Here is a 12,563-nt window from a genome sequence, read left to right as displayed (position 1 = left end):
TTCAGCTGTTGGACCTCTCTCAAACAAGTCGGGCTTTTCATTTCTAGGATAGCTCTACACTTGTCGGGATTGGCTTTGATCCCTCTTTGTGTTAGCATGAATCCTAGAAATTTTCCTGCCTCCACCGCGAAGGCGCACTTTGCAGGATTTAGTCTCATCCCGTGCAACCTTATGGTGTCAAAGACTTGTGAAAGGTCAGACAAGAGGTCGACTTCTTTCTTGGTCTTTACCAGCATATCGTCGACGTACACTTCCATTAAGCTCCCTAGGTGAGGGGCAAACACCTTATTCATCAGCCTCTGATATGTGGCCCCTGCATTTTTCAATCCAAATGGCATGACCACGTAGCAAAAGTTAGCTCTGGGCGTGATGAATGATGTTTTTTCCTGGTCTGGTTCATACATCGGGATTTGGTTATACCCTGAGTAGGCGTCCATGAACGACAAGTATTGATACCCCGAGCTAGAGTCTACTAGGGCGTCAATGCTTGGTAGTGGATAAGGGTCCTTGGGACATGCCTTATTTAAGTCGGTATAGTCGACGCACATTCTCCATTTACCATTTTGTTTTTTGACTAGCACTACATTGGCTAGCCATGTTGGATACTTGACTTCTCTGATGAAACCGGCTTCTAGGAGCGCTTGTACTTGCTCCTCTACTATTAGAGCTCGCTCTGGGCCGAGCTTGCGTCTTCGTTGTTGTACAGGTCGAGATCCCGAGTAGACCGAGAGCTTGTGGGACATGAGTTCTGGATCTATCCCAGGCATGTCGGAGGCCTTCCAGGCGAAGAGATCGGAATTATCTCTTAGGAGCTTAGTCAATTCTTGTCTTAGGGTTTCCCCCAGGTTGGTTCCTATGTGAGTGTTTTTTCCTTCCTCTTCTCCGACCTGAATCTCCTCGGTTTTTCCTCCGGGTCGTGGTCGCAGCTCTTCTTTAATCCTTGCTCCACCGAGCTCTATTGTGTGAACTTCTTTGCCTTTTCCTCTCAGGTTTAGGCTTTCATTGTAGCATTTCCTTGCCAGCTTCTGATCTCCCCTCACCGTTGCTATCCCCGCTGAGGTCGGGAATTTCATGCAGAGGTGGAGTGTCGATACCACCGCTCCGAGTCGATTAAGGGCAGCTCTGCCGATTAAAGCATTATAGGCCGACCCCACGTCGATGACTATGAAGTCTATACTCAGAGTCTTTGATTTTCCCCCTTTCCAAAGGTGGTGTGGAGGGGCAAAAATCCTAGTGGCTTTATTGGCGTGTCGCCTAATCCGTACAAGGTGTCGGGGTAGGCTCTTAACTCTTTCTCATCTAACCCTAGTTTGTCGAAAGCGGGCTTAAAGAGGATGTCCACTGAGCTTCCTTGGTCTACTAGTGTTCTGTGTAGATGGGCATTTGCCAGGATCATGGTAATTACCACTGGGTCGTCGTGCCCAGGGATTATTCCTCGCCCATCTTCCTTTGTGAATGAAATGGTTGGAAGGTCGGAGGACCCCTCTCCGACCTGGTAAACTCTCTTGAGATGTCTTTTACGAGAAGATTTTGTGAGTCCCCCTCCCGCAAACCCTCCTGAGATCATATGGATATGTCTCTTCGGAGTTTGTGGTGGTGGGTCTCTTCTATCCATATCATCTCGCTTTCTTTTTCCATGACTGTCCGACCTTTCTATGAGATATCTCTCAAGCCGACCTTCTCTGGCCAGTTTTTCTATCACATTTTTAAGGTCGTAACAGTCGTTTGTGGAGTGCCCATATATCTTATGGTACTCACAGTAATCACCGCGGCTCCCCCCTCTTTTATTTTTAATGGGCCTGGGAGGAGGCAGCCTTTCGGTATTGCAAATTTCTCTGTATACATCCACTACAGGAACTTTCAGTGGAGTATAAGAGTGATATTTTCTTGGCCTATCGAGGCCGAGTTCTTCCTTCTTCTTAGCTTCCCTCTCCCTCTCTTTCGTTGAGGGAGGGTGACCAGGTCGCCAACTCGGGTCTCTTAGCCTAGCATTTTCTTCCATATTGATGTACTTTTCAGCTCTTTCCTGTACATCACTTAAAGAGGCGGGGTGTCTTTTTGATATGGACTGTGAGAAGGGACCTTCTCTAAGACCATTGACTAGCCCCATGATGACTGCTTCGGTGGGCAGGTCTTGAATCTCCAAACATGCTTTGTTGAACCTTTCCATATAGGCCCGTAAGGACTCCCCGACCTCCTGTTTTATTCCCAGGAGACTTGGTGCATGTTTTACTTTGTCTTTCTGGATGGAGAACCTCATCAAGAACTTTCTTGAGAGGTCTTCAAAACTGGTAATTGACCTCGGAGGGAGGCTGTCGAACCACTTCATCGCTGCTTTTGACAAGGTTGTCGGAAAAGCTTTGCATCGCGTAGCGTCAGAAGCGTCAGCCAGATACATCCGACTTTTAAAGTTGCTCAGACGATGCTTTGGATCAGTGGTTCCGTCGTAGAGGTCCATATCGGGGCTTCTAAAATTTCTCGGAACTTTTGCCCTCATTATGTCCTCGCTAAAAGGATCTTTCTCCCCTAAGGGCGAATCTTCTCTACCGTCGTGGGAGTTATGACCTTTGAAGGAGGATTCTAACTTTAAGAGTTTTCTTTCTAACTCTTTTCGTCGCTCCATCTCCTCTTTTAGGTTCTTTTCGGTTTTCTTTTGTCGTTCCCGTTCCTGTTCTAGCTGCTCGAGGCGACTGTGGACTAATCCCATGAGCTCAATTGCGTGGGATGGTCCTTCTTTTTCTGATTCGCACCCCTCCGAGGAATTTACCTTCGGGTTTTTTATTCTGGAGGTGCCTTCCCTGTGTTGATCATTGGCTTCCTGGTGAAGGGTCTGGTCTGCCTCATTGTTTCCAGTGTTCAGATTCTCTTGTTCAGAATCTGTCTCCACATGACCCTCTTCAGGGGATCTATCCGCCATCACTGGTTGATCTCTCGGGTCCCCGGAAACGGCGCCAATGTTACGGTAGGTAACCGGAGATTAATGGGCTGGATGGCGTTGGTTGGCCTAAACGTATGAAGGAGGTGGCTTTCGAGTGGATCTGTTACTCGGTGTTCCTCCGTCCGACTTGTACGTGTGAAAGAATGGGGGGTGGTACCTGCAAAGACACTCCGATGCCTAAGTTAGCAAGAGTGTGAGCAGGTTAGAGAGTATTGGAACTTAGAGATACCTGAATGGTGTCAGTGTATTTATAGTGGTGAACCAATAACCACCGCTGAAGTAGTGCCACCTTTTTAGGTGGATAACCGTTCCCATATCTTAGGGAGGTTAAGATATGGCTCTATGAAGTGGTTAGAGAGTTTCTAGGGGCAGTTACTCATTCGAATGAGTGTTATCTGCCAGCTAACCCTCGTATCCGACTTCTTTGGAGCAGGTCGTGTTCAGTACCGACTTCTGGGGATGAAGGCTGGTACTGGGTGAGGGCCAACCCTTTGGGTTGGGCCTTTTTGCTTGGATCCTAGGCCTTTATTATTGGGCCAGGGTATGAACAGTATGTTTCTAATTGCTTACAGAAACTACATCGGCTAATTCTACTTTAACTTCTATATCCATCATCCATCAAAATCCAGATTATGAAACCTCTAAATTCAGACATTACTTAAAAAATATATTGAATGATTAAAATTACCGGTAGAATGCACAGATGATATTTATATGTTGTTATATGAGGAGCAGATGAATTAGAATCTATCTCTAACTCCTAAAATAAAACGACAAGCCCCAACTGAAGGATTTCTAGAAATAATCACACCAAGCCCATCAAACCTTAAAGCAAAATTGAATTAAAATCAAGTTATGGAGAAGAACTGCAACATACCAATAGGAATTATGGCCAAAGAGAGTTGAGACATCTGCGAGCAGAACGAAGGCGTGGGACTGACTGCGAGACAGTGGCGAGATAGGGAACGACGAAGACAAATCCCGAAACCTACTGCGTCTGCCGCCAGCAGCGACGACGAGGGCAGGAAAGGCGCACGATCGCGACTGAGTACTAGACCAGAGACAGTGACAGATACCCGAGCTAAGAGAGCGGCGATAAGATTGAGTGCCACACCAGAGACTGTGAGAGAGACTAGAGCCGAGAGAGGAAGAAAGCTTGGGCAGGAGAGCACGCAGTGAGCCACAGAGCTCGAGCTTGACGTTGAGGGAGGAGAGTTAGGATTGCTGAACGGCGTCATTCTTCGAAATTTTGAAAAAAAAAAAAAAGAATGATCCGATTCGATTATGTAAGTAGGCCAGATTGAACCAAATTTGATAGTTATGGTATGGACAATTAAGTTCATTGAAGTTATTATAAAAGACCAATTTTTTTTGTTTTCAATCTTCAAATCATTAAATCGGTTTATTAAATACATCCAATCATAGTTTAACACATAAGCATCCTTAAAAAAAAATATTTTAGAACAACTTTATGAGAGTATCTGCTATCATAATTGTGTTACTCTTTGTTTATACAGTGTTTTATCTAAACAAAAAAGTACCAATCACACCACCCACTACAAATAGTACCAACTCAATAGAAATTACGGAAACTATAACCCAAAATAATAATAATAATAATAATAATCCTAAACTAATTTCAAACATGATCAAATCTAGTAGCACGTGAAAGAGTTTCAAAGTACTGCAATGCCTTGAACGAATACTCTTGATTTAGTTCATGGAGAATTCTTGAACCATGATTGTTCAAATTATAAGACACAATCTTGATCTTCTCATCATCATTAGAATCACTGAGGAACAAAATTGCTGAGTCCTCTTCTTCATTTTCTTGGCAGACAACACACATAGAAACTTGATCAGCAGGATACTGTACTTTCAAATTTACCCCTTCACAGATACGATTAAGATCCATATGGTATTTCAAAATCCACCCACAATAATCTTTCTCCAATTCCCAAATATGATATTCCAATTCCCTTTTAGGATTAGCCACAACCAAGTGCAGATTCCCTCCGGATTGTCCAAAATATTGTACATTCATAATGCAAAATTCATATGATGTCCATCGCAATTCGTTAAAGCAAAGCTTCTTGATATCGAAATAGATCAATATCTTGTGAGGACTGAACCAATGAACAAAACCGTTGCAATAAACACCAAACTTAACAGGTACGCCCTGACAGAAAACCCCATATTCAGTCCATGAATCTGTCTCTGATGAATAAACACTAATCTCAACTGCACTTCTTTGAGAAGTCCAAGAAATTTCACTGAACATGATCACTTTGTAATAAGGGGAATCTTGAGGCTCGTAATAAAGAAATGGCATCAAGAAATGCGGATAAGGTTTGATACTATTGTAGGTTAGATTGAAGCAACAATTAATGGCAGGGTTAATTACACGGTAGCTGCAACGTTGTTCGAAATTCTTTGTTCTAGGGTTTGTTGATTGCGGCGGTGTATTAGCGTCGCAAAGTAGAAGACCGTTGCAAGATTGAAGGATGGAAGAAACGGGTTCACATATATTATTTTCGACGAGGGTATTTTGGTCATTGGACGTGAAAGGTACTACACAAACTTTCATGTTGCCCGTGTCATCACTGATTTTTCGAAGCAATAGAACTCGTGGATAACGGTTATTGCGGCAAAAACGAAGAGTGTGTGAGTAACCGAATTGAGGGTTGGAAATGAGAGCTAACCATTCTTTGCACACACACTTACATCGGATCACGTCTTTTGCCGGAAGCCGGAGAAATATGTCCGTCATAAGATCTTTGTTCCCGGCAACAGCATCGCCTGGGCTATGCTTCATGATTGCAAAAAATATGAAATGAATTTTTTGATGTTTATGAGTTTGTTGGTGCCTCGCTTGTGATATGCAAATGAATTTATAGTGTAATCAAGTGCAAGTGACCCGCTTTTAAGACCTATCCTTTTTTGGTAGAAAATCAAACCTTTTGTCACTTTTTTTTTTCATTAAATTTTGTAGTTGTATAAATGTGAAAAAAAAAAGGGTTTAAGCGGTATAAGTAACAATTAGAGAAAGAATAATAAGCAGTAAGCAATACATACATAAATGAAAGAATTCCATACCTTTTTTAACATACGCATAAGGAAGTATATATCTTGATATCTGTATTGTTTTGTATATAAAGTAATAAATGATTCTCAATTTCAAAATATTGGTGTCAATTTGGAATTAACTGAATTCACATTCAGACTTTCCATGTGTTTTATGAGGAATTATAATTGAAGAGATCCATTATTTTTATTGCATGAGATCTTTGTAATCAGTACTTTCCTAATCATGTTTTTCAGTGAATTACTAGTCGTATACCTTTGAAAAGGAAAGGTTTAAGATATAGATAATTTTTTTCTTCTCTTCGGTATCTTTTAGCAGATCAAGACTAATACGTTGTGGAATAAAATTTTATATAAGAATTTATGGGTAGTCAATGAATTAATGCTTGTACCAAATAAGATATAAAGCAATATAGTAATTTGCATTTTTACATACGTTTTTTGGAATTTTATATAAGGCAATAATTGATTCTTGGTTTCAAAGGATATTATTTTCTATGAATAAAATTTATATAGTTAGTTAAGTTTTTTTTTCTCCAATAAAAATTTTTTAAATAATGTTTATTTTGAGATACTAAAATTGAAACTGAACAATTAAAATTTAATATTGTGTTTACTGATTAGAGACTAAAATTAAGACACAAAATTTTTGTTTTTCTAATATTTTTAGAAAATAGAAATAGAAGAGACTGAAATTTTTAAAAATAAAAATTAAAAAGTTTAATAACTAAGGATATTTTATTAAAAATTCTTATTTCATATTCATATTTATCTTGAATCAAATAAAATACTAAAACTTAATTTAGTTTTACACTAAATATAATACAAAAATTTAATTTAATCTTAGTCTTCCTTCTAAATGTAATCTTAATTTCTTCTTTTATTTTATTTATCACTAAGAATTTAAAAATATTATTTATATACTAAAATTAATTATTATATATTTTTATATATAGATATATATAGTTTAATTTATTTTTAATATATATTTTATATTTTAATATATATTTTATATTAATAATTATTTTAATAGCTGGTTTTAGTATGTAGCTCATATAGTTGTTGTTACGATGGGTAATCGGAGATTAGTGGACTGGGCTTGTAAGGATGGCCCAAGCGTCGAGACAGAGCGGCCTGCGACTTGGTTGGCATTTGGAGACTGTCGTCCGACTTGTGTGTATGGAGGAATTTGGGGGGGGGGGGTGGTACCTGCAAAGACACTGCAATGCCTAAGTCAGCAAAAGGTTTTAGCAGGTTTAGAGAGTATTGGAACTTAGAGATACCTGAGGGGTATTAGTGTATTCATATTGGTGAACCAATAACCACCGTTGGAGTAGTTCCACCTTTTAAGGTGGATAACCGTCCCTTTATCTTAGGGAAGTTGAGATATGGCTCCTGGAAGTGGGCTGAGAGATTTTAGGGACAGTTATTTATTTGAATAAGCGTTATCGGCCAACTATCATTCGATCCCGACTTCTTTGGAGTGGAGTCTGTATTCGATCCGACTTCTTATAAGGAGGTCGGTGGATAATGAAGGCCAATCTTTGGATTGGCCCTTTTTGGTTTATTTGGACCTGGGCCCTAGTGTTGGGTCAGGGTATGAACAGTGCCCCTACTCGAGTCCGATCTCTTTTACTTACGAGTTGGATTCGAGTATTTGAACTCGGGCTTGTAGCCGACGTGATTTTGAAACTGACATGATTTTGAAACCGACGTGATTTAAATTTCTCAACAGTCGCGTCTAATCAAACGTTGCGTCTGTTACGGGTCTTGCATTTACACGTGGGAGCAGTTACATTGGTAACGACGCATTTCTTTAATGATTGCGTCGATTTTTACCAAGTTGCCCCTAGCGTATTTATAAATTCTTTTTCCTCTCTTTTCTTTGTTTTCTTTCGTCTTCTAAAAGCTTCCTGCTTACACTCTCTGTTTCTTTCAAAGGAAAAACTCTCTAGTCTTCCTTTTTTGGAGTGCTTCGCTACTGCTATATTCGTTTTCCTTCGCGCTTATCAACAAAGGTTAGTCTCTTCTTCTTCCCCTCTTTATTTTTTGATGCTTTATTTTGCACGTTGGAAGAGTTTTTGCGTGTTCGTAGCGTGTCTATCTGTAGGTCTGGTGACTCTGTTTTAGTGAGGGACTGCTTTGTTCTTTTAGAGATCCTGTTTTTTATCTTTTTTCTGTTTTTCTTTGTAGGTCTCGTTATCTTTTTAGCTACTTCTTTTTTACTGGAAAAGATGTCTTCCCTCGTTTCTGAGTGGGTAGATGTTACTGTTCTTGAGGAGAAACTCTTAGTAGACACAGACTACATCACCGACCTCCGCACCCACCATAGGATCTGTGGCTCTGATGATGATGAGTCAAAGTATGAGTTGATTGCCCCGGGTCCTGAAGACCGGGTTTGTTTTGGGAAGGCTGCTGATGCTGACCCTTATTTCTTTTTTATGTATGACTGCCTTTTTACCTGCCTAGGGGTCCTTCTGCCTTTTTCCGACTTCAAACTAAGCGTGTTATGTCATTGCCGAGTTGCTCCTACCCATCTTCACCCCAACTCTTGGGGTTTCATGAAAATTTATCAACTTGTTAGTCGAGAGCTGGATTTTCCAACCTCTTTAAGGATCTTTTTTTATCTTTTCCATATGACCAAGCCCTTTAGTGGGCAAAATAACAAGCAGCAGTGGATTTCTTTCCGGGCCATTCGAGGTCGAAAAGTTTTTTCTATGTTTGACGAATCTTTTTATGTTTTCAAGAATTTCTTTTTCAAAATCCAAATTGTAGAGGGTTACCATCCCTTTTTCCTTGATGAAAACTCCAACCCCCGATTTCCTCTTTATTGGCTAGAGGCCTCTCCAATGGAGAAATATGGCCTGGAAGATTTGGATGAGGTAGAGGAGGCTATCGTGGGGTTTTTTCGAGATGTCCGGGGAAGGGCCCCCTATTTGGACACTAAGAAATTTTTGTTGGGATCTCCGAGCTTTCTACGGACCCAATTAGGTAGCTTTCGTTTTTTCTTTTTGTTGATTTTGGTAACTTCCGACTTATAGTCTTCTGACTTGTAGTCTTCCGATTTGTAGACTAACTCTTTGTTTTCTTCTTTTCAGAGAGGGTGAAGAATGGTTCCAGCGCCTCCTACCAGAAGGTTCAGGATGCCAAGAGAAGGTCTCGGGCTCGGGTTGATGCTGCGAGGTCTGCTGACACTCCTCCTCCTCCTCGTGATCTGGGGACCTCTTCTTGTCCAATTATAGTAACTTCTGCCTCTGCTTCTTCTCTTCCTCCCCCCATCCAACCTTCCCCTGAACCCAAGAAGAAGAAGTGCAAGACTTCAGAGTCTGGCTCTTCTTTTTCTGGGGAAGCTATTTTTGATGGTCCCAAATTCGTTTGGAATAACATCTTTTCCCATACTCGGATCAATATGGATGATGCTTCCGTTCGAAACCATCTTAATATCATGGTTCAGGGGAGTGTTCGGGCTGCTGGGGTATGCACAAAACTTCTTAATATTTTGGACCAAACTCTCCTTAGCTCTTTGAGTTCTATCCGAAAGGTTGAGGAGTTTCAGGGGAGGATTGGCCTCTATCAAGAGAAAGAGAAAAGGCTCCAAGGAGAAGTTACCTGGTTGAAGCAGGAGAGGTCCCGACTTCAATGTCAGGGTCTTTTCTGAGAACATTGATCTCCAGCGGGAGCTGGAGAAAGGTCGGAAGGCTTATCAGAATTTGGAGGACTCCGTGGCAGAGAGCTCGGAGGAGGCTTGGAGAATTTGGAAAGAACATGTCGGAGTCATTGCTCCTGACCTAGATCTTTCCCCTCTTGATCCTGATAAGATTGTTGTGAATGAGACTATTGTTTCTCCTCCCTGACCTAAGACGGATTCTAACCTGAAGACCCGTGGGTAGAAGTGTCAATTTAGCCCAAACCTTAGGGCTAGCCCTCAACCCTCCAAAATAATTCTAGCCCACAGCCCTACAAATTACAAAATCATATTTTGTAAGCCTAGCCCTAATTAAGCCTCCCCAACAAAAATCAAAACAGGACTGGCCCTATAAACCCTAATAGCCCCAAATATAATCTTCTCCTCCCTGAGACCCTGACTCGAGAACTACTTTTGCGTTGAAAATTGAAACGGTGAAAGGATCTGCATTCTACCTTCGAAATCAGTGGCTGCTTCTCCTCCCTCACGCGGAATCAGAGGTGGGTTTCTTCGTTTTCTGTCCCTCTCTGAGTTTTTCTTTGTTTGTTTGCATCACCCATTTTAATTCTCTTGTTAATAAACTGAGGTGGGTGATTTCAAAATGGTTGAACTATGAATTGTGAAATGTGAACTATGAACTTGTTTTAAATTTTTTCCCAAAAGGAGATTATGGAATTGAGAATCAAAGTTGAGTTAGGATGAGAATTGACTACATGATTACTATTCACTACTTCACTAGTGTGAGATTAGATGTGTTTGAGTTTCAAAATTAGATTTCTGATGAGTGTTACTGTGTTAGTAAGTTTGCTTATATTAGTAAGAAACCTATTTACTTAATAGTTGGTGTCTTGGTGAATCCAAAATATGATAATTTTGGGGAAAGATTTCATTAACCTTTTTGAAATATTTATCCTAGGTAAATGGAGTATTAAAACTGGATTTGTGCTCTTAAAATTAATTAAAACAAGATTTTATGGTTGAAGTTGATGGTTGGCAAAAGTTAGAATTATGCAGAATTTTGTTACATAATCCAAATTTTGATAAGTTTGTGAATCTAGTTTCTTTTAAAGCTTGTAAATTTAGTTGGTGAATATCAAATTTTATGGTGATTAGAGCTTAGTAAGGTTAGCAATAATTTTTTGCAAGAAGGGTTGCTACAATAATTTTTTGCAAGAAGGGTTGCTACAATATTTTTAATATAGCAATAATGTGATTTTGGTATTGTTGCTTAGCATGATTAGCTGTTGGATTGTTTAGCTTCTGTATATTCCATATTTTCTTTCTATTCTGATTTTAATTCATTATCTTCATATTTGGATGAGTTTCATGAGAATGGTAATGACATAATAAATAAGATAATTAGCTTTATATAGATGTGCAAAGCAACACTAGTATGTAGTATCCAAAATTTCATCTCTTCCTCTGTATATGCATTCCTTATATTTGGTCATTTCTTCTACTTTTCTCTTCAATTACTTCTTGTTAAAACTTCAGAGATGAGTGATAAACTACTATTTTATGGTTTATCTCTAATTTGAGTAATTTTTATCAGCTTTTTACCCACTTATTCATATGATTTGCATGGTTTTACAATTCCTTCCTGGATTTACTCTATGATTGAAAACTTGCTTCCTAAAACTTTAAATTGTGTATTTTAATTTCTCCTTTATACCATTCGATGCCGTGATCCGTGTGTTAAATGTTTCAAGCCTCATAGGGCAGGAATAGCTTAGAGAATGGAGAGGAAGCTTGCAAAAATAGAAGGAACACAAGAAAACAAGGAGATGATCAGCGAACACTGACGCGAGCGCATGGCTCGCGCGAAATAGAGAAATCGCAGCGACGCGAACGCGTGCTTGACGCGTACGCGTGGAAGCAGATCAGCACAACGACGCGAGTGCGCGCCTGATGCGCACACGTGGAAAGGGAATTCGGCCAGTGACGCGTACGCGTGACCAACGCGTACGCGTGACATGCGCGATTTGTAAAAAAATTCAGAAAACGCTGGAGGCGATTTCGGGCCGCGTTTTGACCCAGTTTTTAGCCCAGAAATACAGATTAAAGTCAGGGAACATGCAAAGACTCAGGAGGTTCTCATAATTCACAATTTTAGGTCTAGATGTAGTTTTTAGAAAGAGAGGCTCTCTCCTCTCTCTTAGGATTTATGATTAGAATTCCTCTTAAAGGACCTATGATTTCTTCTTCTCAATTTTCAGGTTCAATGTTCCTTTTATTTATTTTCTCAATTTGATTTATGAACTCTTTATGTTTAGATTGATTTTCTATTTAATACAATTTGAGGTATTTCAGGTTTATGATTTTTAATTTAGCTTTTTACATTCTTAGCTTGAGTTGATTAATTAGAGGCACTTGAGTTATCAAACTCCTTGTGATTGATAATTGTTATCTTTGTTGATTGATTTAAATTCCAATAAATCTAGTATTTTCTTAGGAATTGACTAGGACCTGAGGAATCAAATTGATTTATCCACTTAACTTACCTTCATAGTTAGAGGTTAACAAAGTGGGAGCAAAATCCAATTCTCATCACAATTGATAAGGATAACTAGGATAGGATGTTCAGTTCTCATATCTTGCTAAGAACTTTATTAATTATTATTTTATTTTCCTTACAATTTTCTCTTCTTATTTCTCAACCCAAAACCCCAATTTACAGGACTCATAACCAATAATAAGAACACCTCCCTGCAATTCCTTGAGAGACGACCCGAGGTTTAAATACTTTGATTATCAATTTTAAAGGGGTTTGTTACTTGTGACAACCAAAACTTTTGTATGAAAGGACTCTTGTTGGTTTAGAAACTATACTTGCAACGAGGATTTATCTGTGAATTT

General features: G+C 39.6%; 1 protein-coding gene across 1 annotated transcript; it reads right to left on the bottom strand.

Moving 5' to 3' along the window:
• Positions 1-4,577: 4,577 nt before the first annotated feature.
• On the bottom strand, positions 4,578-5,753 carry LOC112757403 (F-box protein At5g07610). Its single transcript, XM_025805993.1, has one exon. It carries the CDS (start codon positions 5,751-5,753, stop codon positions 4,578-4,580), a length of 1,176 nt encoding a protein of 391 aa, XP_025661778.1.
• Between the last annotated feature and the right edge of the window lie 6,810 nt (positions 5,754-12,563).

The sequence above is a fragment of the Arachis hypogaea genome, chromosome 16, assembly GCF_003086295.3.
Source record: "Arachis hypogaea cultivar Tifrunner chromosome 16, arahy.Tifrunner.gnm2.J5K5, whole genome shotgun sequence".
NCBI classification, from domain to species: Eukaryota; Viridiplantae; Streptophyta; class Magnoliopsida; order Fabales; family Fabaceae; genus Arachis; species Arachis hypogaea.
The sequence above is the reverse complement of the archived record's forward strand: the minus strand, read 5'-3'. Positions and strand labels throughout refer to the sequence as shown.

Bases quoted from the DNA above. Each gene is read 5' to 3' on its own strand.
- LOC112757403 (XM_025805993.1), bottom strand. From the start codon at position 5,753: ATGAAGCATAGCCCAGGCGATGCTGTTGCCGGGAACAAAGATCTTATG.